At 38.3% G+C, this 27,877-nt stretch overlaps 1 protein-coding gene across 3 annotated transcripts; it reads right to left on the bottom strand.

Annotated features, from left to right (window-relative positions):
• Positions 1 to 296: 296 nt before the first annotated feature.
• Positions 297 to 27,461, bottom strand: gusb (glucuronidase, beta). Of its 3 annotated transcripts, none has more exons than XM_079816027.1 (13): positions 27,210 to 27,461; positions 25,928 to 26,113; positions 24,472 to 24,653; positions 20,382 to 20,524; positions 17,285 to 17,472; positions 15,825 to 15,968; positions 12,272 to 12,450; positions 11,114 to 11,257; positions 8,395 to 8,479; positions 7,992 to 8,168; positions 6,421 to 6,556; positions 3,021 to 3,153; positions 297 to 2,550 (listed from the first exon to the last, which is right to left on the bottom strand). In XM_079816027.1, the coding sequence occupies exons 1-13, from the start codon at positions 27,414 to 27,416 to the stop codon at positions 2,493 to 2,495; spliced, it is 1,962 nt and encodes a 653-aa protein (XP_079672153.1). In that variant the 5' UTR covers positions 27,417 to 27,461; the 3' UTR covers positions 297 to 2,492. The 3 variants fall into 3 exon arrangements, with proteins under 3 accessions (XP_079672153.1, XP_079672151.1, XP_079672152.1); XM_079816025.1 differs by having other exon boundaries at positions 306 to 2,550; positions 3,009 to 3,153; positions 11,114 to 11,260; XM_079816026.1 differs by having other exon boundaries at positions 306 to 2,550; positions 11,114 to 11,260.
• Between the last annotated feature and the right edge of the window lie 416 nt (positions 27,462 to 27,877).

The following is a 27,877-nucleotide window of genomic DNA, read 5'->3' as shown; positions in this document are numbered from 1 at the left end:
TTAAAAATCAGGGGTCAAACTAAAACTAAAGAAAACACTGATCACCATAATCGCGACCTAAACATTGACTCTTTCCTTCAGTGATTCTGCTTGTTAACAGTATGTAATGTAAAGCAACGATTCTATTTCTGTTAATTAAGGGAAAAATAGAGATAAGGGGGGGTGGGACTAGAAAAGTTTTGAACTTCTTCCTACTCCTTTTTGAACATGGGAAATTGTTTGTTTTTTCTATTTGAAGTACTTAATTCTTTATAATAATTTTGGAAGTGTATGTTCTTTTTTTATTTGGTATTTTTAATTATATTGTAAGTATGTAGGAATGTATGATTTAGGTACATACATATTCTCTTCCTGTTATTCTTATTATTCTTATTATTTTTTTAACATTTTCAAATAAAACACTCAATCAGTAGGCATCCATCACTAATAGCCAATCATCACTCAATTAATCACTTATTTACGTCTAACTTTAACACTGTTTCAGTGCTACTTATAAGTTCATTAAAGAAAGAAGAAAGTTTTTCCACTATAACAAACCTTTAGTGCTTCCATGGATGTTATGGAACCAATGCCAGTAAGGAACCTTTATTTTTAAGAGTGAAGTATGATTTTGTTTATGTTAAAATGCATTCTCTTAACCCTGTTCATTGACTACTTTTACTGATATCTAGCCATTCTGGATTGCCGAAGAATACAACACACAAAGTTCAACACTTCTACAATAAAAAAAGGAACAGAAATTAGATTTTTGCTTGTTGATATGGTTGAATTGGATCAAAGGTCAGCAGCGAAGACATTGGTTAATAAAGTGAGATTAAATATATAAAGTATATTTGTGTAATTTAATTATTGCATTTCACCGTTTTCATTCATCTGAATTGTTTTTGTGCAAGTCGAAAATTACAATAACCATCATATTCACACAATGCTGCTCTTTTTTTTTTCTCAACATGGGGACATAAAGTAACTTGCGTTAATTATGTGAAAAAGATCATACTCTGATAGTAATGCGTTACTTTGGCCTTTTTACACCTGGTCACTAGTATTTTTTCTGATTGGAAACTTTTCTGATTAAAAGTAACTCTGAATCAGTGTTAAAATTAGAGATAATTAAGTGATTGAGTGATGATTGACAATTAGTGATTAACACCTGCTGTTAACAAGTAGATGCACTGACAGAAAGAGAGTGTTTGCTTAATCTGAATCTGTTTTTGTGCAAGTGAGAAGAGTAAATGCTCACATTCAGTCTAGAACTACAATAAGCATCATGTTCACGCAATGCTGCACTTTTGATTTCTCAACATAGGGACCGTAACTTAAGTGAAAAAGGAACTCCTATTTAAGATCATCCTTGGATAGTAATGTGTTAATTTGAGCCTATTTACACCTGGTATTAAGCGTTTGGTCGATCGTATCACAAGTGGATGAGAGAGACACGTGTTTACACCTGGTGTTTTAATCCGTCTCTTTTGTCCACTTTCAACCACTTCTGTCCTGATTTCTTCAAGGGGAGGGTCTATAGGTGAGTGAATTGTATGACCTTTCTAATGGACAAAAGCTTGCACAATTTACATATGATCGGAGATGATGGAAAAACACGGAGAGCAGCAAGCAGCTGAACGTCGTGAGTGTATTAGTATTTTGGTCTTGGTTTCCAGTACAAACATCTAAACATTTAAATCAAGATGCATTCACTTGAAATGCAAAATATGGTCTTGTTCTCTAAGAAAGTGGAGTTTTTGAAGAACAAAATATCTGCCAATAAGGTGGAATTTTTTTAAATTTTGCTTCTCCAATAAATGTATCTTGAGTTAGATATTTGAACTGGAAAACAAGACAGAAATACTGAAGACCATGACTTTTTTTGCAGTGTATTATTGTCATGTTGCTAATTTTCTGTGAATAATGTATTTCAAATTTGAACAAGACATCTTTATGCTGCCAAGACGACTGAATTTGGTCTCGATTTACTGATGCGTTTAAGTTATCCAGACACTGTTCTCATCCTGATACACCGATCAGGCATAACATTATGACCTGTATATTGTATATTGTGTTGGTCCCCCTTTTGTTGCCAAAACAGCCCTGACCCGTCGAGGCATGGACTCAAGATGTTAGCAGCAGAGCCTTTAAGTTGCGAGGTGGATCGGACTTGTTTGTTCAGCACATCCCACAGATGCTCGATTGGATTGAGATCTGGGGAATGTGGAGGCCAAGTCAACGCCTCAAACTCGTTGTGCTCCTCAGACCATTCCTGAAGCATTTGTGTTTTGTGTCGTCGCATTATTTGCTGAAAGAGCCACAGCCACCAGGGAATACCGTTTCCAAAGGGTGTTCATGCATGGTCTCAGCAATGCTTAGGTAGGTGGGACGTGTCAAAGGAACATCCACATGATGGAGGACCCAAGGTTTCCCAGCAGAACATTGCCCAAAGCATCACTGCCTCCGCCGGCTCACCTTCTTCCCATAGTGCACCTGGTGCCATGTGTTCCTCAGGTAAGCGGCGCACACACACCCGGCCATCCACATGATGTAGAAGAACGTGCAATTCTGAGAAAAAAAGTCATGAATCACGAGATATTACCTTGCAATCGCAAGAAAAAAAAGTGTCAGAATTTCTTGCATTAAAGTAATGAATTTGGCGAGAAATCTGGATAATGCAAATAATCTCGCTGGTCCTAAAATGGGTTTAATTTTCTTATTTTATTTCTTTTTTGAGGTCAAACATGAGCTGGACTCATTGGAATATCATTCACAATATGAATTCCTGCACTAGGCACATTTAAGGAAAGACATTCCTGTTCCAGCTCAATTAAGTGTACATGCGTAAACATGGACATTTGCAATATAACGTTGATCGAACAGCTCGTGGATTCATCACACACTCGCAGCATTAGAGCAGATCTGCAGGATGTGTGTGATTGTCACAGTGTAGGAAGCATAAGGCACTGTTACTTGATAAATGTCCATTTCCACCTGCTGGCACAGGAAGCAGTGAATGCGCTCACTGGCAGGGATACCTGGCCCAGGTGGGCAGCACACCCGTCTCATTGGCGATCCTCCAGTATCTGTCCCGCAGGAGGAACACTCCGGCTTTGGGCTGCCGCTGCCGAGTGAAGATCCCTTTCTTATTCCCAACCACTCGAGTGATGGCTGGAGACACAGAGATGAACAGATCAGGGCTTTTGACATTACATTAACAGCATATGGGTGAGGAAGAGCAATGTCTACGGTAACATCCTAGCGTAAAATTACTGTAAAAACAATGGCAGTTCAAATCAAAAATAGTCTGTGATTTTGTCTACAATTAGATGTTAACGACATTTCTGACAAAATACCACGGTTACAGTTAGTGTTACCACAGTAAACACATGATAAATGTTGGTGAATTGTTGGTTAAAAGCATTTTAACTGATTTGCACGATAGTGTTGTTAAAGGATTAGTTCACTTTTAAATAAACTTTTGCTGATAATTTACTCACCCCCATGTCATCCAAGATGTCCATGTCTTTCTTTCTGCAGTCGAAAAGAAATGAAGGTTTTTGATGAAAACATTCCAGGGTTTTTCTCCATATAATGGACTTCAATGGGCTCCAAACGGTTCAAGGTCCAAATGACAGTTTCAGTGCAGCTTTAAACGACACCAGACGATGAATAAGGGTCTTATCTTGCCAAACCATCAGTTTCTGCGAGAAACCCAGCAGTATTTATGCTATTATTTTCATCTCTGAGCTCTGCCATAACTTCCGCTAAGTGAGGTCAAAATACGATCGTGGTCATAGATATATCGATAGTAGATGCCTCATTCTACTGATCCGTGCAGTCGCTAATGAGGCATCTACATATACATCTATGACCACGCTCGTATTTTGACCTCACTTAGCGGAAGTTATGGCGGAGCTCAGAGATGATCACGTTTGTCTGTTAAGAGGTAAAATAATAGCATAAATACTGCTGGGTTTCTCGCAGAAACTGATGGTTTGGCTAGATAAGACCCTTATTCATCGTCTGGTGTCGTTTAAAGCCCTTTGAAGCTGCACTGAAACTGTCATTTGGACCTTGAACCGTTTGGAGCCCATTGAAGTCCATTATATGGAGAAAAATCCTGGAATGTTTTCATCAAAAACCTTCATTTCTTTTCGACTGCAGAAAGAAAGACATGGACATCTTGGATGACATGGGGGTGAGTAAATGATCAGCAAAAGTTTATTTAAAAGTGAACTAAACCTTTAAGGCGAGACACCACTCTGGATATCTTATTTTGTGCTTTAGTAAATTAGAGAATACTGACAATAGCCTTTAAAAAAAAGAAATCAATTTTCGCCATGTTTTTTTTGGAGTAAAAGGACCTATAACTCAGAATAGGAATAATATATCTACAAATCCCTCTGGAAAAGCCTTCAGAATATAGTTCAGGATAAGACTGGAAGAGTTGGTGCTTGTAGGTGCTACTGAAGTGGATATATCTGACTCAAAGAGTGTGTGAGAAAAAAGGCCTTTAAAGTTTTATATTGTATAGTTGCATACATTTCTATGAAACCCCCAACCTACAAACAAAACATATATTCAGTTCATTAATATCAGTAGTGTATTATATTTAAAACACATGGAAATTGATAAATGAATAAAGGATTAATAGCAATAGCTTTAATCTGAAGAGAACTACCTTAAACAGTCACACACACTGCAGACGAGCTGTCCCTGTTTGTTGTAAATGTCCATCTATAACTATTTGAATCTAATTCTGACGGGGTTTCGTCGTCTAATCTGTTGTTGTTTACTTTCTTTTTACTACCTCGTGCTACTTGATCTTTTATGTGAGCGTTTATGAGCTGATTTCAGCGTCAGGCGGAGAATACTCAAAGAAGCGCGTATCACGTAGTGAGAAATTCACATTGACCAATCAGATGTGGTTTTGGGCTGTTGGTTAGTTCTACAAAGGAAATGTCCATATTTGGATTAGCCAGCGCTGTGTGTGAGACTGAGGGCTTTATAATGAGACCAGGCGTGACATGAGACTGTGAATGGAGGCGCACGAGAGCTCGCGCTAGAATAACTTTTGATGATTTCGGGTAGAAACCTAAAGGCGCACGTTGACAAAATATAATGAAATAACCACCTTAATGTGTAATGTTGACTTTTTTATTTTGACATGAAAGCTTGCATGTTAAGGGAGAAAACTGGGATAGTTCACCCAAAAATGAAAATTAGCCCATGATTTATTCTCCCTCAAGTCATCCGAGGTGTATATGACATTCTTCTTTCAGACGAATACAATCAGAGTTATATTACAAAAGTCCAGGCAAATCCAAGCTTTATAATGGCAGTAATAGTTGCTCTGTTTTTGAAGTCCATAAAAAGTGCATCTGTCCGTCAAATAACTGCTCCACGCGGCTCTGGGGTGTTAATAAAGGCCTTATGAAGCAAATCGATGCGTTTGTGTAAGAAAAATATCCATATTTAAAAATGTATTTCATTTTTTTCTATGGCTCTGCATCAGCCGTAGATACCGGTGCAAAATACCGGTGCGATCATAGATATATACATAGATTCCTTATTAGTGCCTGCGCGGATCGGTCGAATGAGGCATCTACGTTTATCTTTGATCGCGCCGGTAGTTTGACCTTATTCGCCGGAAGTTATGGCGCTGGGAACACTAGATGACATTCGTCTGATAAGAGGTAAAAAAGTAACATAAATACTGTTTGGTTTCTCGCAGAAACCGATCGTTTCGTGTCTTAAGACATCAATGTGTCGCCACGAGCCGCATGCTTTAATATGGATTGGTATGTCTATGTGTTTTTACTCTCATTGCTCTCATACTCTAAAATATCGCCATTGACATCATTATACGACTGACACACTGCAACAGTTGGAGTTAAAAATCTTCATTTGTGTTCTACTGAAGAAACAAAGACGCTACATCTTGGATGCTCTGGGGGTAAGCAGATAAACATAATTTAGTTTTTGGGTGAACTATCCCTTTAAGTCAGTGCTGTTTAACTGGCTTTAAACTAGAGAGAGATTTGGCAAGTATCTCACTCAGCAAGTAAACACATTTGAGAGCTTGTGAGTCGCGCGCGGTTTCGTTCCGCTTTTGGCACCGTTTCCCTGGTCTAAAATCTAGTACTGCCACCTTTTGTTGACATTGTGAAACTGCATGATTTGTTAATTATGCGTGGCGGGCCATAGATAATGTTTTAATAGACAAGCTGCGGGCTGTTTGAAATTCATCAAACAGGAGGACACGCATTTGGACACCCCTGCTTTAACCCATGCTCAAGGTAAATGGAAGGCCTTGCAGATAACCATGATTTTCGTTCTCTTATCAAAAGCGTGCATGACTGAACAGTGTGAGTGCTAATGTGTTCCAGAAAAACGTGTTCAGATCAAAAGGAAAAGGCTGCGCTTCTTTCCTACTTTGAGCCGTCATGAAGTCGGCGAAGTTCCAGATGAGTTCTCCGATGACGAACTCCTTCCTCTTCTGGTCAAACACGTTGTGGTAGTTCTGCAGGACCGTCTTCTGATACTCCTCTGTGAACATCATGGGTGGATCCTACAGGACAACAAACAGGACAGAAACCAGCTCAATACAACCTAGCCAGCAAGTGTGCGTGTGCGCGTATGTATGCATGTATGTATGTATGTATGTATGTATGTATGTATGTATGTATGTATGTATGTGTGTGTGTGTGTGTGTGTGTGTGTGTGTGTGTATGTATGCATGTATGCGTGTATGCATGTATGGGTGTGTGTGTGTGTTTATGTATGTGTGTGTGTGTGTGTGTGTTTATGTATGCATGTATGTGTGTATGCATGCGTGTATGTATGCATGCGTGTGTGTGTGTGTGTGTGTGTGTGTTTATGTATGTATGCATGTATGTGTGTGTGTGTTTATGTATGTATGCATGTATGTGTGTATGTATGTATGGGTGTATGCATGTATGTGTGTGTGTGTGTGTGTGTGTGTGTGTGTGTGTGTGTGTGTGTGTGTGTGTGTGTGTGTGTGTGTGTGTGTGTGTGTGTGTGTGTGTGTGTGTGTGTGTGTGTGTGTGTGTGTGTGTGTGTGTGTGTGTGTGTGTGTGTGTGTGTGTGTGTGTGTGTGTGTGTGTGTGTGTGTGTGTGTGTGTGTGTGTGTGTGTGTGTGTGTGTGTGTGTGTGTGTGTGTGTGTGTGTGTGTGTGTGTGTGTGTGTGTGTGTGTGTGTGTGTGTGTGTGTGTGTGTGTGTGTGTGTGTGTGTGTGTGTGTGTGTGTGTGTTTATGTATGCATGTATGTGTGTGTGTGTGTTTATGTATGCATGTATGTGTGTGTGTGTGTGTTTATGTATGCATGTATGTGTGTATGCATGTATGCATGTACCGTATGCGTGTGTGTGTGTATGTGTGTGTGTTTATGTATGCATGTATGGGTGTATGCATGTATGTATGGGTATGTGTGTGTGTGTGTGTGTTTATGTATGCATGTATGGGTGTATGCATGTACCGTATGCGTGTGTGTGTGTTTATGTATGCATGTATGGGTGTATGCATGTATGTTTGTGTGTGTGTGTGTGTGTGTGTTTGTGTATGCGTGTGTGTGTTTATGTATGCATGTTTGTATGCAGGTATGTATGGGTGTGTGTGTGTGTGTGTGTTTATGTATGCATGTATGTGTGTGTGTGTGTGTGTGTGTGTGTGTGTGTGTGTGTGATGGGTAGGTTTAGGGGCAGAGGCAGTGTGTGTGTGTGTGTGTGTGTGTGTGTGATGGGTAGGTTTAGGGGCAGTGTAAGGGGATAGAAAATACAGTTTGTACGGTATAAAAACCATTACGCCTATGGAATGTCCTCACATTTCACAAAAACAAACACGTGTGTGTGTGTGTGTGTGTGTGTGTGTGTGTGTGTGTGTGTGTATGAATGAATCAGTATGTTCCATGTGTAAAACAAGCCGACTGTTAACTGTTAAAGTCTAGTAAACACAGGCTAGACAAGGTTCAGATTGTGTGCACTTACACTGTGTAGGCCGGACACGGCGTCCGCTCCGTACTCGCTCTGGATTATGGGCTTCTTGTATTTCCCATACCAGTTATCAAACTGAGTGCTGAGCTGAAGACCGATGACCTCTGTGTGACCCGGGTCATGATACCACGATAAATAACTGTTTACACAAATAACGTCCACATACGGGGCCTGAGGATGAGAACACATCGACACAAACAGCTGTTATGACACAAACCATGTGACAATGTGAAAAACACACATCTAATGTAAACTGTAGTGGCGCAGATCAACTGTAGTTCAACTCAATGATAGCAATACATAGAAGATAAGAAATGTTTAAACAGCTGAAATAAGAAGGTCAGCAGGTACAAATCACTCCAGAATAAATGTATGAAATGTGTAGTTTATGTCTCACCCCCTGATCTCTGGCGTAGTTACTGTTTGTGATGTACGTGACCGGCCGCGTGGAATCCAGAGATTTCGTATAAGACACGAGTTCCCTACGGAAAAATACAACAGGACACGATTTTCTGACACTGTGAACTATAATTTAGTCACGGATGGTAAAATAAATATTTAAAAAAAACGACTGATTGCGACTCAGGTTAGAAACACTTCTTTTTCAGTCTTTCATGATGCATAAGGATGTATTATTTTAAATCATTTATAACGAATGAATAAAACAGAATAAAACCGGAAACCGAAGGGAACGCAGATATGATGTCATCGACAGGCCACGCCCTCACACGTCCCGGTTCCTCGGTTAAAATAGCAATTTCTCACGATTTACAAATAGTTGGAAGCATTTGGGATGTTGTAAGTACTCAACTGAACAAAATATATAACACTGGCATTTTACTGAAAAAATGTTACATAGTGCACCTTTAATGTGAAATAATTGAATTATTTTAAATTTAACCGTTATTATTGCTAATTTAATTTATAGTGTAAAATTATTGGTAACATTTAATAACATTAGTTAACTATAAAAAAAAATTACTTCTAAAGAATAATTAATCTTAACATTTACTAATTTATTATTAAAAACAAGTTGTTAAGCTAATGAACTAACAGTGAACGGTTGTATTTTTATTAATAACGTTAACAAAACATTAAATATTAATAAATACTGTAACTTATTGTAATGTAAAGTGTTACCAAAGTACTTATTTTATTTATTATTTATGCATTTTAATTAATTTATTATATTTTTCACTTATTTTATTGAATTTGAATTAAAAAATTTCAAGCTGTGGTAGAAATTTTTTTTTCTCTAGATTTTCCATGACCACGAGAAAATGAACAATAAACAATAAACTAGTCAAACGGGAAAAGGAACAACGTCTAGCCAGAAGGGACATTAACATCATGGCATTGTGTTTAATATTGCACTATTGCAGTTCGAGCAAGCATTAATAATTCAAACGGACGCTATATTCTAGCGTGCATGCAGAGCTAAAGCCGTTGAGACTCAGAGACTCGTATAATAAACCGTGAGAAGGTGCCAATGGCGTCTTTATGATGCTCAGGTATGTAAATGAGCGTCAGAGCAGGTGTTTCTCTCTGAAGACATTCTTTACACCCGCGGAACAAGACTCAACATATGATCATCACGCACAAACACCCTCATTATGATGCATTTTACTGTCAAAACAACAGCTTGACATGAACACAGAAAACACCACCACACACACACACCACTGCATCACATTAAAGGTCATGGAAAACAGGATTTTTGCTCTCTTAAAGGGGTCATGACATGAGAAATCAAATTTGCCTTGATCTTTTGACATACAAGAGATCTTTGTACCATCCTGCAAGTTTCAGAGCGCCCTCCTCATTATAAACAAGCATTTAAAGGTGCAGTGTGTACGTTTTAGCGGCATCTAGTGGTGAGGTTGTGAATTGCAACTGCCCACCGCTCACCCCTCCCTTTCGAAGCTACGGTGGCCAATACAGGACAAACATGTCGTTGTCTGAGACAGCAGAGTAGCTAGCGCTCTGTAGAGAAGTTTGTCCGTTTAGGGCTACCGTAGAAACATGGCGGCGCAAAAATGGCGACTTCACTGTAAGGAGACCACGGTGTGTGTAGATAGAAACGGCTCATTCTAAGGTAATAAAAACATAACGGCTCATTATATAAAGTCTATATACACCACTGAAAACATAGTTATGTATATCATATTGCATTTCTGTCAATAGATCCTCATAAATGTGACCCTGGACAACAAAACCAGACATAAGGGTCCATTTTTGGAAATTTGAGATTTATACATCACTTTTCTAATAAATAAGCTTTCCGTTGATGTATGGTTTGTTAGGATAGGACAATATTTGAAAATCTGGAATCTGAGGGTGCAAAAAAAAAAAAAATCTAAATATTGAGAAAATCAGCTTTAAAGTTGTCCAAATGAAGTCCTTAGCCATGCATATTACTAATAATAATAAATTTATGATATATTTACGGTAGGAAATTTACAAGAACATAATCTTAATATCTTAATGATTTTTGGCATTAAAGAAAAATTATAATTTTGACTCATACAATGTATTGTTGGCTATTGCCACAAATATATCCCCGTGAGATTATGACTGGTTTTGTGATCCAGGGTCACAAATACTAAAAACTGCACCTTTAATAAAGCACCAAAAATGTCTCGCTTTGATATGCTGTCCCGGATCGCATGTTTGTTCGGAGCATTTGACTGAAGATGGTTTTGTAATCGAGGCACAGCGAAATAAAGAGTTTGCCAAAGCAGTCAATTATATAATCTGACCGCAGCTGCATCGCAAACTATGAGTAAATGATTAAATTGATAATGTTTCCCATGCAAATGACGTTAGCCAATCATAATAGTGGCGTTACTGAGAAGCCTTAGAGAAGCCTTAAAAAAAACAAAAACGGATCGTTTCAGACGGAGGCTCAGAATGAGGGTTGAAAATAATACTTTTTGTGCAAAAAACTTATCATAAGTGAACCTCAAGGAACATTTTAAAATAATAATAAATCCATGTCCTGACCCCTTTAAAACGAGATTTAATCCTGCATCATAAATTGCATACACTACAGCAATAGAAGGTCAGTGTTTCATCTGAAACCATTAAATAATTCATTCATATTTCATTTGTCTCACTTGAAATAGAGTCCCGCGGGCGGCATTTCAGACGCAGGCTCATTGGCCACAGACCACATGACCACAGAGGGATGGTTTTTATCACGTTGGACCAACTCCTCCATGACGATCAGGTGATGAGCCAAAGAAGCGTTCCCAAAACTCCTTCTGAGGGCGACACACACACACACACACACACACACACACACACACACACACACGCACACACGCACACACGCACACGCGCACACGCGCACACACACACACACACACACGATCTAAATATAATAATAACACCAGCTCAAACCAAATCACGACATATAGATTGAGATGAATTAGTATTGTTAACTAAAACTAAATGATTAGAAATTGGTTTTGTTAACTAAAATAAATCAGAAATAAAAAAGCTAATAACAAAAATTACAAATGCCATCTTGGAAACGAATTGAAATAAGCACTAAAGCTGAAAAAAAAAAACTTTTTTGTATAATTACTAGAAATTAAAATTAAATTAAAATGAAAACTGAAAATGCATGTAATAAAAGGCTCATTAAAAATATTAATAAAGACTACAATAGTATATTATTAGTTCACTAAAACTACAAGTATTAAAAATAATTTTCATTATTTTGATATAAAGCTGAAATGAAATAAAATATAAATATTAGGTGAAAAACTGAAACTAATTAAAGCTAGACAACAATGCTTTTAAATAAACTAATAAAATAACAAAAGCACAAACTAAAATACGAGCCAATTCAAAATATGAATAAATACTATAATATTTCATAAATAATACTAAAATAACATTGATTAAATAACATTAGTTAACTACATTAGCTACTATGAACTAACAATGAAAAAAAATTATTAATACATTATTAAAATCTAAAGTTGTCTCTGTTAATATTATCTAATGGACCTGAGCTGACATGAACTAACAGTGAACTGTTGGATTTTTATTAACTAACATTGACAAAGATTATTAAAAATAGCGAATGCATTGCTAATGGTTAGTTAATGTCAGTGTATGCCTGAACTAAAGGAGCATGGCCTGTCAGACATGGATTCATTTCCTTCAAACTTGTAACCTTGACATCATTTTAGACAGATGAAGAAAGGGATGCAGCAGTGTGTTTCTGTGCCACACAGTGTGTATATAGTGTGATGGCGTCTCACATGTCTTTGATGCCCACTCCAGGACACTCGTCTATGACCACGATGCCGTGGCGGTCGGCCATCTGCAGGATCTCTTCGGCGTAGGGATAGTGACTGGTGCGGAACGAGTTGGACCCCATCCACTTCATCAGGTTAAAATCCTTCACGACCAGAGGCCAGTCGAAGCCTTTCCCCCGGATCTGAGACACAAACAGCGTTCATTATAAACCATGTGCCACCTAGAGTTTAGATTCTCCGCCCGAGCCTGAAATTGATATTTCTCGCCATTATCCTCGAGCCGGGCCCTTGATCAAATATTTGTGTTTTTTTAATCATTACTTTATTAGCCTAATTGGGTGTTAAACTCACAGCACATGCAGTGATGAAGTGCAGCATTCTGAACAGAAACGCTGCTCGCGTGAACAGAGAGCTTTGCTTGACTATTTCTTTTAGTTTCGAATCGTTTTGTTTAAAAGTGGACACTTCAGGCTTTCTACACATAATTCTCATGTCTGTGAGGCAGTAGCTGCTGAGTTTGGGTTTATTTTTTATGAGACGTGTTCAAGAGCAACCGGCGTCTCCATGTCACGATTATTGTCTGCTATAGCCTTTTTGCTTTTTATTTATTAAATCCAGGCAATTGGCTGATGAAACATTGATTAAAATTAAGATACAATTACGAAATTGACTTTAAAGAAAGGCTTTCTACAAAACTTAATGAAGTGGTCAAAATCATTTCTGACCCACTCGCATCTTCATAATCAATATAGCCGAGATGAAATTTAAAAATAACATTGTATTTTGTTTCACATTTATGTTTAAATATTATATTGTTTAATGGCTACAACAGGTATAGTAGCTACAGTACAGATAAATGTCTGAGCGGGATTTGAGCGAGCGTTGTTTTACCGGTGAGGGTTCATGAGTGGAGCGTCTGCATAGAGCAGATTATAGAGCTGAGCGTCACACCGCTCCGCTTCGCTCATTACAGGCTCGTTCTCGTCAGAACGGCCACATATTAAAAAATGCTCGGGTTTAAATCAGGCTCTTACAGTTAATGTGTCGGGCCGGGCTTGATTTTTTTGGGCCCGATCTAAGCTTTAGTGCCACCAGTGCAATATGACATCTGGGTAACACTCTAGACTAAGGTTCAGTTAGTTAACATTGGTATAAATATTCTGAATTCGTTTTTTTAATTTTTTTTATGTCTATATAGTTTATAATGAAAATGAAAAAATGTTGAAACTACTTGAATTAGTCTTTTAGGTTTTTATTAAGGCTGGGCAAATTAACACGTGCGATTCATTTTTTCATTTTAACGCATTAAAAATATTTAACGCAGCCTCCGTTTTTATATCCATTTTTGCCCAGCGTTACATTATATGATCACGCTCTTATTCATGTAAATGCTTTTAAACCATCAAACACACACACACACGGACTCGCCTCAGTCTCGTGCACACATAGAGTTCTCTTTTGCTCTTGAACAAACAATAACAACAACACAGATAATGTTGCCAAAAGGCCAGTTTCGTCGAGTATTCTCATATTAGGGTCTTAAATGAGTTAAATAACGTCTTAAATGAACTTGTGAGGAAATGAGATGCGCGGGACAGCGGGTCAGATCCGCGTCATGTTCGGCAGCGGCCGATCTTAAATCGACAGGAGCACTGATGATGTCTGTCATTAATGTTCATCAAAGAACAACGGGAAAAATTTTAGCTTTAAAGGGATAGTTCACCCAAAAATGAAAATTAGCCCATAATTTACTCACCCTCAAGTCATCCGAGGTGTGTATGACTTTCTTCGTTCAGACGAATAAAATCTGAGTTATATTACAAAAGTCCAGGCTAATCCAAGCATAGGAATTGGATTCATAGTTGCTCTGTTTTTGAAGTCCATAAAAAGTGCATCTGTCCGTCATATAACTGCTCCACACGGCTCTGTGGTGTTAATAAAGGCCTACTGAAGCGAATCGACGCATTTGTGTAAGAAAAATATCCATATTTAAAACTTTATCAGGTAAACCGACCGCCTTCCATGTTCAATTCATGGAAAAAGTGTTGAAAGTTCCCCTGCGGATGGAAAGACTAACGCCTCCAGGTCGGCTCGTCATGACGTCACGCACACATCTTGAGTTTCACTTTCAACATTCAACACTTTTCCACGGAAGGCGGTCGGCCGAAAGTTTACTTGATAAAGTTTTAAATATGGATATTTTTCTTACACAAACGCATCGATTCACTTCAGAAGGCCTTTATTAACACCCCAGAGCCGTGTGGAGCAGTTATATGACGGACAGATACACTTTTTATGGACTTCAAAAACAGAGCAACTATGAATCCAATTCTAATGCTTGGATTAACCTGGACTTTTGTAATATAACTCAGATTATATTCGTCTGAAAGAAGAATGTCATACACACCTCGGATTACTTGAGGGAGAGTAAATTATGGGCTAATTTTCATTTTTGGGTGAACTATCCCTTTAGTGATGATTAAATCTATATTTCATTTATTATTTATGCAGTTAAGAAAGGTGTTTGATAACTGACATTTCTGTATATGTCTAACAGGGAAGGACACAGGTAAATATAAATTAAAAGTAGTTTTTTTAAAGTCTAATAAATGTTGAAATTGGCAACTTTCAGTTATACAGTAATGTTACGTCATTAATGTTTCATAGAGACATTAGTATCAGTGATACTGGCCTTCATTCATAAAAACATGCCATTACAACACATATTTAAAATATATTGTCTTTAAATTGTTTCTACATTAATTTGGAGAGTAACTGAAATTATTACAATATCAAATATTAAAAACTTGCGATTAATTACAGAAGAAAATGTGAATAATTAGTTAATTTTTTTTAATCGATTCCCAGCACTAGTTTTTATATTTTATTTTATTTCAGATACATTTAAAACATTTAATAATACCTTTTATTATAAAATGAGATGGATTAAGTATCATTCTTCCAAAACTGTATCTGACGTTAATGTTAGTCAACCAAACTCGTGCCACCACTGAAATATGAAATCTGCCGTTAGGATGCAGTATTTTAGACTCAAAGCAGCTGCACGAGGATCAGCGCGTGTCCAAGAGCTTCGACTTTGACCAAACATCAGCTATAATAACACCAGCACAGCACTCAGTGAGAGGATGCGGGCGTGTGGGTAGAGTGGTTGAGTTAATGGCTGGTATCAACTGGTTTTACCAGACGCTCGGCTTAAAAATGCAACTGCTCTTAAAGCGATAGATCACCCCAAAATAAATATATATTCTGTCAGCATTTACTCATGTTGTTTTAAACCCGTATGGCTTTCTTTCTTCAGTGGAAGAATGTTAACACTAATCTTTATGGCAAAAGAAAAGGAGACCATGTGCTGTAACAGTGTCTTATAAACTACTTTATGGTGCTTTTTTGTCATTTTTCGAGCTTGACAGCATCCAAACCTCATTCACTTGGATGAGAGCATGTGTTAAACATGTTAAAGACTGAAAGTCATACAGGTTTGTGTTTTGCATGGAAGGTCTTGTGTGTGTTTCTGCTGCCCTCTGCTGACACTCACGTCTGCGTCCTCGTGCTTGTTGACCCCGTGGAAGTAGAACGGCTTGTTGTTGATGAGAAACTGCGTGCTGGTGACTTTAACGGTACGGATCCCCACAGGAAGAGTGTAAACATCCGTCTGTCCGTCCTCTGCGGTGGCCAGAACCTACAAAAACAGCAGAACAAACATGATTTAATGATTCAAAACTGTTTGAACTGATTCACGGAAATGAATCTGATTCAAACAATCCCTGGTGCGATTGCTCTGTTAGTGCGGTTCATTTGAAGAAGTGTGAACCATAGACTGTAAAAAATATGGCCGTAGTGTCCGTGACGTCACCCATTCTGAAAAGCAGTTTTGAAGCGTAAAGTAGGGTCGAGCTGGCCGTCGCCATCTTGTCAGCGCGTCACTCCCGGATAATGGAAAATGGGCAAAGAGGCGGGACGTGGGCGGAGCTGAAGTAAGGTGATGACTAACAGACAGCAGATAAACAGCAATCCACCTGTCACTCAAAGTGGCCACGCCCTTAATTATGCAGAACTTTAAGGCTTTATATAATGTAAACGAATGAGTTATAAATAAATTCACTGACTTGACACTTGCTTTAACATTCTACTGAAGAAAATACGGTTAAATAATGCAGTTGTCAGTACGTCAGGCTTTTCTTGCGATATTATTGCCGCCCGTCATGTGTACATGTGATAAGTATGATATGTATGATAAGTTTCATACATGAGACGCGCTTTCAAACCCTGACACGCAGTGGTTGCCGCGGTAACGAACAACAATACCGTAACGTGCTGGCATATATATATATATATATATATATATATATATATATATAAATAAGGTGGTATGTGGGCGGAGCTTAAGTGACGCGATGACTAACAGACAGCAGATGTATGGCTATCCACCTGTCACTCGAAGTGGCCACGCCTTATGCTTTATATAATGTAAACGAATGAGTTATAAATAAATTCACCCCCCTCACAGTCGTCATGAAGGGCAAAATTAGCCGTATAGACCAAAAGCACAGTTTGTCCCAGACTGTAAACATGTGTTCTTCTGCTGTAAAGTTGGGCATTTTAACATGAGCTCAATGAGATTCTGCTCCTTCTGGAGTCTGTCTCTAGTGGCCAGTCCATGAATTACAGTTTAAGTCACTTCCGTATTGGCTTCAAGAGAAACTGGGGGAGGAGCCGCTTGGTGTGAACGCTGCCATCTGAACCCTGACACGCACCAATATATATACAGGGAGCACATTTATCCCAGCACATAGCATTGTTTTGGATGTTCGGTTCCGTAGCGAATTAAAAGCCGACCAAATCAGGTTATGAACATATTCCTCTGCTTTTAGATTCGGTGTTAAAAAAGCAAAATGTGAATGCTAAGCGGACCAGGACTAAAACAAGCGAACCAAACTACAAGAGTGTGATAACACACCCTAAGAAACTGCACCATCACAGAATAACTTCACTGACCTCCATGGAGTAAAGGTATCCTGGGTTTTCGTGCATCAGGTACGGCCACCAGAGGTTGACGTCTGTGACTTTGAGAACTCCTCGATTGCCATCAGCCGAAGCCACACATTTCCCGTCCTTTGCGGAGAGCGTCACTTTCACAGCAGGTTTAGAGCTGCCCAACACGGACACATCATAACTCACCAGCCCTAAATCACAGGAGGAACATATGAATCAGGACTAAATCAAAGAACATTTTAAACAAATGCTTTGGGTTTAAGACAAGTTAAAGTCTATTCACACTCTTACAGGAACGCAAAACAAGGCTTTCCTCCATTGACCACCAGTCATTTTTACCAGGTTTGTAATAGTACTAATGTAGAGAGAAAGTGATATTAAAAGACCAAACTCAGTATACACCCCTTTGATGATGCGTACTATACACAGGTGAGCAGATTAACCCAGAATATCCATAGAAAAGCGTTTTATAAGCGGTTTTTACTGATTGAAACACTGCGATCACAAGTGCCCAAAACATACATTTTGTTCACATATTTTTGAAAGGCGATCAAAATATTTGTGGCTTGAAACTATGAATAGCCTCTAATGGTCATTCATACACAAAATAATACAATTAATCCATAAAATCTTTGTTAAAACATGAAAATCACACTTAGATGGAAAGTATATGAATGTTCCAAGTATGGATCGACCGATATGGATTTTTTAGTGCCGATGCCGTTTTTTTTCATCAGCCTTATCCGATGAGCGATACGAGCTGACGATTTTCATGAGCCGATATCTGAAACCGATACTGCTTTTGCTCCCTCAATTTACAACATAAAAATGACACAATGATCATGATGATAATTTAAAATAAGGAACATTTATTGAACTAAAAAAAACTATATTTAACAAATAGTAAAAACAAGTGAGGTAGAACAAGAAAAAAAAAAAGAGTTCAGTGGTGAAAATAAATATTTAAGCATAAATAAAATAATGACACTATTGCGCACAGTATCAACAAGCAAGCAGCATAATAAAGTGCACACTGACTGCACTATACTTCATTTTAAAACTATTTACAACCTAGTCATTTAATGGTTACACTCTAAAAAATGCTGGGTTAAAAATAACCCAAGTTGAGTTGAATATGGACTAACCCAGCAATTGGGTTGTTTTGACCCAGCGGTTGGGTTAAATGTTTGCTTAACACAACCCAATCACTGGGTTAGTCCATTTTCAACCCAACTTGGGTTATTTTTAACCCAGCATTTTTTAAAGTGTAGGTGCACTTCACTTAATCTCTTGTAGAGCAACACCAGCGGTAATTCAGGAGAAAATCTCCCAATGCTCACCGTGAAGCTTCAGTCTTTCCACCTTTTACCATCGTGTCAATTCTCAATTGATTTTGATTAATATGCGCAAGGGAGGGAGAGCAAGAGAGTTTGAAGACGGTGAGAGCTGCCCTGTGGACGCCTGTCTGTAAATAATGCAGGGAAAAAAATATCGGCGAACGCAGCAGCCTTGTATCAGCCGATGCCGATACGTGTAAAAATTGCAAATATCGGCCCGATATATCGGCCGGCTAGTTCCAAGTACACTATATCATCTATAAAAAATGTTAATTTTTGAAAGTGCTTCTGGGAAATGTTTTAATTCACTTCATATAATAAACAGAGGGGGGATATGAGGAATCTACATTTATGTATTAAATATTTAATTTTTTTAATTTAAATTTAAAAAAAGAGGGTAAACGTAAGCTCACCAAAATCTACATTGAGACATTTTAGTGCACATGGTTTTGAGTACAATACGTTATGTTAAAATAAAATATTAATCTCTCACACAATAATATTTTAAATGACAAAAGCATTTAAATTAAGATGCACATCATTAAATGCAAAAAGTCTGGCTGTGCTTAATGGGTACATGTTTGTTCCCTTTAGGCCTTGTTTATACTTTCGCCTGGCTCCACACCCGACGACAATAGTTTTTGAGCGCAAAAAAAAAAATCTAAATAACGACTTTATCCAACTTGTTCTTGTCTTCCGTGTGTGTCTCCACGACGCATGCGCAAGAATATGACGTAGCGCCGGCGTTCGGGAATCCATGAAATGCACACTTTAGCCCCATTTTGAGAACTACGCCGAGACCTAAAGCACGATCAATGTAGAATTCAACAGCTTAGACACGCGCGTCTTCCTCTGCTTGTAAACAAATCGCTTCTGGGTCATCTGTCCGAACGCCGGATCTGCGTCATATTCTCGCGCATGCGTCGTGGAGGCACACGGAAGACAAGAACAAGTTGGATAAAGGTGTTATTTTGATTTTTTTTTACGCACAAAAACTATTGTCGCCGCATCGTAAAATGATTGTAGAGTCACTGTGGTGAGATGGACTTTGTAACGACGTTTTAAGTGCCTTTTATGGGTCTTGTGAGTGTAAATGTACTGAATGCCAATCGAGGCCTATCTGAAGCCTTTCTCAGCCATCAGCTTTCAACAAAAATATCTTCATTTGTGTTCCGAAGATGAACGGAGGACTTACGTTGTCGAACGACATGAGGGTAAGTAATTAATTTCACTTAACATTTTCATTTTAATGTTGGGCATTTTTTCGCCGATAAAATGCCCAACTTTACAGCAGAAGAACACATGTTTACAGTCTGGGACAAACTGTGCTTTTGGTCTATACGGCTAATTTTGCCCTTCATGACGACTGTGAGGGGGGGGGGATTTATTTATAACTCATTCGTTTACATTATATAAACGTGCTGGTGGCGACGGCCAGCTCGTCCCTACTTTACGCTTCAAAACTGCACATTTTCCATGTTTTTTTACAGTCTATGGTGTGAACACATGAATACCCATATCTCAGTGCACAATGGTCTGATTAGCTTGAAATTACAGGAGGTATATAGTAACAAACACATCAATTGGTTAAGACATCAAATGATGATAAATCATTTTCTTCTTTTTATAATCTGAGCTCAAAGATAGTAGTGTGCTTAATGGGTACTTGAGCTTAATAGGTACGTTTACCCTAGTGTTCTTTGGTTATACCATTCATGAAAGTGAAAGTCATGTTTTTTCCTGTCAGCCGATTCTCCGCTTACCAATGTTATCCGTGAATGTCGTCTCCACTGAGATGTCCTCAATGTGCACCTTTGGTGTCGTGTACAGCAGGACTGACCGGTGTATTCCAGCATAGTTGAAGAAATCAAAGTTTGTGTTCTGCACGAAGTAGCCAGCGGGGTATCTGTATGGAAAATAAAAGGGTAAAGAAATAAAATGTTTATATTTATCCAACTAGGACAAGAGATGATGTGTTTTGTGTTGATGGTGGTTGTGTGTTGCGGGTGTGAGACTGGGCGTTTCAAACATAGCAACTGATGTCCTGAAGTATTTACAGGGAGTGCAGAATTATTAGGCACGTTGATTTTCTGATCATATTTTTTTTCCAGGCACATTTGACCAATTCCAAACCACAGTAATCCTAATAACTACTATTGATTTAGTATTTAATAATGTATAAGTGATATATAATTGTTCATGAAGGCTGGAAATGAAAATCACCTTATATTCAGGTGTGCAGAATTATTAGGCATGTTTTCTTTTACAGATAAATTGAGCCAAAAAAGAGATTTAACTCAGACTGAAAAGTCAAAAAGTATTAAATGCCCATGAGAAGGATGCAATACTAATGCAATACTAGACATTGCAGTTAAGGCATGACCATTGGACAGTGAAATGCTCGTTGGGTCAGCAGGGTCAGACAAAAACATGTGGTGAAGAAAAGACACCTGTTAACTGCAAAAGAATTAAGAATTAAGGTGAAGAATTAAGGGTGAAACCATCAGGAACCCTTTAGTCTCCAGCGCCACCATTTTCCAGAGCTGCAACCTACCTGGAGTCTCCAGAAGTGCAAGGTGTCAGGATCTCAGAGACTTCAGTTAGGTAAAGAATCCTAAAAAATGACCCCCACTAGATAAGAATCACAAGCTGAAGTGTTGTAAAATACATGAAGAAGGTTTTTTTATAGGCTTTATGGACAGATAGGTTGAGAGTGACTCTTGAAGGACCAGCACCACATCCTCTAGTACCACTGTTTGAAGAATTCATCTTCCAGAATCTGCCAGTACGTTTTGGGAGTTCATTTTAGTCCATCCTGAAGTCCGTTTTGCAGAGATGGACTAAAAATGAACTATATAATAATTCTGCACTCCCTGTATGACGAACTCAAAGTGCTCACGCTACTTCTGAAGTGTTTTATGTTTGTTCTGCTGTTGGAAGGGGAGATCAAAATAGCAGCTTGTGATGCCGTCCACTGAAGAGATGCTTTTCTATGATGAGGATATTCAATGTTGTATGACTTAAAGGTGCAGTGTGTAATATTTATGAGGATCTATTGACAGAAATGCAATATGATATACATAACTGTTTTCAATGGTGTATTAAGACCTTACATAATTAGCCGTTATGTTTTTATTACCTTAGAATGAGCCGTTTCTATCTACACACACACCGCGGTCTCCTTACAGTGAAGTCGCCATTTCTGCGCCGCCATGTTTCTACGGTGGCCCTAAACGGACAAACTTCTCTACAGAGCGCTAGCTACTCTCTGCTCTCTCAGACGACATATTTGTCCTGTGTCGGCCACCATAGCTTCTCTGTGTGCTTCGAAAGGGAGGGGTGAGCAATTCACAAACACACCACTAGATGCCGCTAAAATTTACAAACTGCATCTTTAAGTTTGATCTAAAAGTGTTTATTTTCATGCTTGCTATATTTCCGGTTTAGTTATTTTAAAGTGTATTTGAGGAGCTTATAGTGTGAGTAGATGACCTTATTGCCTGTGAATTCAATGTAACATTTGTAGTTGCCTTGTACCTGATTTGGCATTGTTTATTGGGAAACTAATACTCTGTATTTCTCTGTTCCCTTGTAGAAACCACACACACACACGGGTGTGTAAGAAAGACGTCTATACCTGAGTTGACTAGACTGGACCTGTTCTTACCAAGCGGCTCCTCCCCCAGATTCTCTTGAAGCCAATACGGAAGTGACTTAAACTGTAGTTCATGGACTGGCCACTAGAGACAGACTCCAGAAGGAGCAGAATCTCATTGAGCTCATGTTAAAATGCCCAACTTTACAGCAGAAGAACACATGTTTACAGTCTGGGACAAACTGTGCTTTTGGTCTATATGGCTAATTTTGCCCTTCATGACGACTGTGAGGGGGTGAATTTTTTTATAACTCATTCGTTAACATTATATAAAGCCTTAAAGTTCTGCATAATTAAGGGTGTGGCCACTTTGAGTGACAGGTGGATTGCCGTTTATCTGCAGTCATCACGTCACCTCAGCTCCGCCCACATCTCATTCCCCCTTACTCCTTTTCAACCACCAAGTACAAAAGTTAATTTCGAGCCCTGAAAAGGTAGAGGGCCAACCAGCATTCACACACTCGACTGATGTTGCTACAGCTGTTTTCTGTTGTTTTTTCTTCTTCTGCTGATCTCTCACGACTCAATTTGAAAACCACTGCCCTATGGGAAAATGTTGTTCTCTGGAGACCGCCCTGGTGGCTAGTTCCTATAACTACCCGGGGTATATTTATTGCAATACTATTCAGACATTAAGTGTGATTTCACTGCCTAAATCCATCTTTAACCCTTTAACAGAAGTTCCCTTTCAAAGCCTACAGCGAACGGCCGGTTTGTTCTACATCCCTGTACTTCCTGCTTTAATGACGTCAGTAGAACAGTTTGTCGACTAACCTCCGCCCACAAGAATACGCAAAAAAGGGGGCATGGTCTTGTTGTTCGTGGTCTTCTCCCACGTGGAGAAGAGGAAGTGTTGCGTTCGTAGAGTGTGTTTGTCGCCATGTCGTCGAGACGCTGTTATTTTCATCCCGGAGTCAAATCACCTTTGTTTGGCCTTCAGGGGCTGTAGTTTGAGCGCGTTCATCTCCCCGTTATGGGAAGAGGCGTGACCTTCCCGGGCAACGTGCGCTAAGCTGCTGTCCAATCACAACACGGGAACCGCTGGCACAATCAGAACTCGTTACGTATTTCTGAAGGAGGGACTTCTAATTTACTCACCCCCATGTCATCCAAGATGTCCATGTCTTTCTTTCTGCAGTCGAAAATAAATGAAGGTTTTGGATGAAAACATTCCAGGATTTTTCTCCATATAATGGACTTCAATGGGCTCCAAACGGTTCAAGGTCCAAATGACAGTTTCAGTGCAGCTTTAAATGACACCAGACGATGAATAAGGGTCTTATCTAGCCAAACGATCCGTTTCTGCGAGAAACCGAGCAGTATTTATGCTATTATTTTACCTCTTACCAGACGAACGCGATCGTCTCTGAGCTCTGCCATAACTTCCGCTAAGTGAGGTCAAAATACGAGCGTGGTCATAGATGTATACGTAGATGCCTCATTAGCGCTTGTACGGATCAATAGAATGAGGCATCTACGATAGATACATCTATGAACATGCTCGTATTTTGACCTCACTTAGCGGAAGTTATGGCGGAGCTCAGAGATGATCACGTTCGTCTGATAAGAGGTAAAATAATAGCATAAAAACTGCTGGGTTTCTCGCAGAAACTGATGGTTTGGCTAGATAAGACCCTTATTCATCGTCTGGTGTCGTTTAAAGCCCTTTGAAGCTGCACTGAAACTGTCATTTGGACCTTGAACCGTTTGGAGCCCATTGAAGTCCATTATATGGAGAAAAACCCTGGAATGTTTTCATCAAAAACCTTAATTTCTTTTCGACTGCAGAAAGAAAGACATGGACATCTTGGATGACATGGGGGTGAGTAAAATATCAGCAAAAGTTTATTTAAAAGTGAACTAATCCTTTAAGGGTCTTGAGAGTGTAAAGTGCATTGAGCCAATGGAGGCCTTTCAGAGTCATCAGATTTACACTAAAATATCTTCATTTGTGTCTGAAGATGAACGGAGGTCTGACGGGTGTCGAACGACATGAGGGTCAGTAATTAATGACAGAATTTTCATTTTTGGGTGAACTAACCCTTTAAATAAAATATCTCGCTTGGCATTGAACTTTGAGCTTTACAGGTATTATTTATGCTCTAACAGCAACAATACACACTTACTAAAGTTTGAAAAATGGGATCAAGAAGAACAGGACCTTTAAGGTCGGTTTATGGCCGCCGGTTGTCTCTAACCTGGTGCGATCGCTCATGTACTGGATGGTTCCTGGTGGAAGCGTCTCTAGGGTTAAAGTGTTGTTCACTGCAATGGTGATTCGACATGCGCTTCCGGAGCTCTGCCGCAGGACGCCGCTGATGTCCGCCTCAAAGGGCAGATGACCGCCTGCATGTTCAGCCATCCTGACCCCGTTCACCCACTGCAACATGGGAACAGCACAGATCCGCGTGTCAGTCAGTCCTGAGACTCTGACTAACAAATGAGTCAAAGTTGCACAAGATTGTGACAAATAAAATATAAATCTGGAAAGAGCATGCAGGGCTCGACATTAACGCTTGTCCGGGTGAAGTGGGTTTTTTGAAGGGGCAAGTGAAAAACAATTTGACTTGCCCGACGGACAAGTATCCTGGTTAAAACGTCAAAACAAAAAATAACTAGGGAATCACTAAAGTGCAATAATGATTCTGCATTCAGTGTAAGTGGCGATCGATAGTGGATAATATAAAACGAACTGGCGTTAATAAGGTTGAGCTGTTGAGGCTCGCGCTGCCTCTCGAGGAGAAAATCAGAAACAAATGAGCGCCGCTCATACAAAGAAACTCAGTTAACATACACAGTTAAAATTGTGCAGTTTTTATATTTATCACATGATACAGTTAAGCAACATTACACTAACAAGATTGTTGTTTTCCTGAATACCATCACAACTGAAAATGACACTGATTTCATACGCCAGTTCCGTAAACAATTATTTAACATTAAGTCACTTACATTTTAGAAGTAATATGGACTGTTTTTGTTCTATTTCAGCAGCGAAAATAGTTCCAAACAAATATCACAGCTGAACCGTAACTCATCTCACAGCAACAGTGTGTGTTAGTGAATGATTCAGCGTTTTAATGAATCGGTTGAATCAAAGATTCAATGACCTATTCGTAAACGACCGCCAAATTCATGAATGATTCAGCCGTTTCACTGAATCGACTCAATGACTCGCTCATTCAGACGGTCACCTGCTGCCACCTACTGGTGGTTTAGTTTCATCTTTCCAACATTTCTTATTTGTATATTCAAAAATATTTAAAATAATCTCATAACATTATTTAATGCAGTTGTAATTTTTCAGTGTAAATGATTTAATTTGATTGGTAACAGCCTATAGTGTCTTATTCTAATTTAATTTATAGATCAAATTTAAGAATATAAAAGGAAAGCCGAAGCATAGCCTATATTTAATAAGATTATGGAAAAATGCCCTTTATAAAAAGGTACAAATATGCATATTTAAATATGTCAAAGCTGATTAAACACTGGTGAGAATATTGCTTCAGAATAGATTATATTTACAACACAAAAATCCGGACAAGTGAATGACAGATTTACTTGTGCGAAGGACAAGCGTGTGAACAGGCTTAATGTCCAGCCCTGGCATGCATGATACAATACAGAGAAACAAATCTCTAATGTACTTACGAGCACAGAATAATAGTGTGCACTTCCGACTCGGAGCATGATCCGTGTTCCCCGGTCCTGGATCCAGCGCGCGGGCACCCACATTTCCCTCTCATACCACACCCAGCCAATGAAATCCCTGATTTTGACATCTTGTGTGATGTCATTGTAGCTGGACGGCACCGGCATGTCAATCACTGGACCCGTCTGAAATAAAAACACACTTTCTTAAAGATATAACACCTAAAATCAGACACAGAATACAAAATATGAATGATTTTAATGCATATAATGCAATATTTAACTGACTATGTTTACTACTTGGACAATAGCCTCTGATAAAATGAAGTTGAACACTGATCAAAACATTTGGTACCCTTCTTAACAAATAAGCTTTAAATAGTAATTCTTAATATGTTTTTTTTTATATATATATATATACTCAAATTATTTAATTATTATTAGTACATTTAATTAGTTTAATCTAGCTTTATATATAATATATATATATATATATATATATATATATAAAGCTAGATTAAACTAATTAAATGTACTAATAATAATTAAATAATTTGAGTAACATATCAAATTAAAAAAAGAAAATTATAAATAAATTTTAGTAACTAAATAATACAGTATATAATATAGTTATTAGAAAACAAACTTAATAAAAGTAACATAATAGAAACTAAATATTTTCCAAATAATATTTTTTGGGGAGGAAATTTATTGAGCTGCCTATTAAATAAAATAAAATAAAATGAATAAATGAAATGAATAATGCACAATTTTTATTTGAAGAAAAAAAAGATTTATATATAATAAACATTAATTACAACTAATAAAGATTAAAATTATGAATCATTAAAGCAAGTTAATAAATATTATGACATAACCCTAACAATTCAGTACTATAGGAAGCAAAAACAGTAAGAAGCAGAAAATAAAATGTAACAAATAATATTTTACACACATTTGTTTTGGGTCTTTCTTTATACATCAAAAGATTGAAGAGACTGCATCTCTTTATCAATTTTTATTTACATATACAGTGGGGTCCAAATGTTAGTTTTATTTAAAACAATGTTATATAATGTAAAATTAAAACAAAAAACATTTATAATAAAATTAAAAATGCACAATTTCAGCTCTTTAAAACATCTCAAATTGGACTTTTCACTCAGCTATTGTGCTGCAAATATAGTTTGTATTGAAAACATTTGTATTAAGTTTCAAATGCGAAATATGAGCACTTTCTCTAAACGTGTGGAGCCACTGTATGCGTCAGATCTCACGTCACCTCCGCGAGCGGACTCTTGTACCACTCCTGTGCAAATCCGCGGTTCCGCTCCGGAGAAAGATCCGCTCTGAAGCTCCACAGGCCGCTCGCATCTTTCACTTCTCTAGTGGGAGAGTCTGTGGGAAAGAGCAGCGACTGACACACGCCGCAGACGGCGGCCAGTAACACACATTTCACCGCTCGACCCTCTCCCGTTGAGCCCATCATCACGCGCTGGCCAACGGTCTGTTTACACACGGCGTCGCTCTCTTTACTTCCGCGGTGCGCGTGACGTCATCGCACGTCAGCACGCTTCCGACCTCGACTGCATAAAAATATTTTATTCAAATTTTTAAACGTAATATTTGATATTACTATAACATTGTTTACACTATTTATCTTATATTTATATGATTTTACTATAAACTATATGAAATAGGACAAAAACACAGAGTGATGACGTGTTTTAACGGTTTAAAATCCTGCAACGGTTTTTATATTGAATTTATTTTTTTTATTATTATGTACATTTATAACACTATACATTATATTATATTACCTTTATCAAATTCCAAGAAACTAGTTGCTGCACACGTCGGCACGCTTCCTCGACTGCAGTAAAACATTTACATTAAAACAAATTAATAATATTTGATATTACTATAACATGCGTTTATTTGTTTACACTA

This window comes from Gobio gobio (genome assembly GCF_949357685.1).
Source record: "Gobio gobio genome assembly, chromosome: 4".
Classification (NCBI taxonomy): Eukaryota; Metazoa; Chordata; class Actinopteri; order Cypriniformes; family Gobionidae; genus Gobio; species Gobio gobio.
Note: the sequence above shows the minus strand (reverse complement) of the source record. Positions and strands in the feature narration are given on the sequence as shown.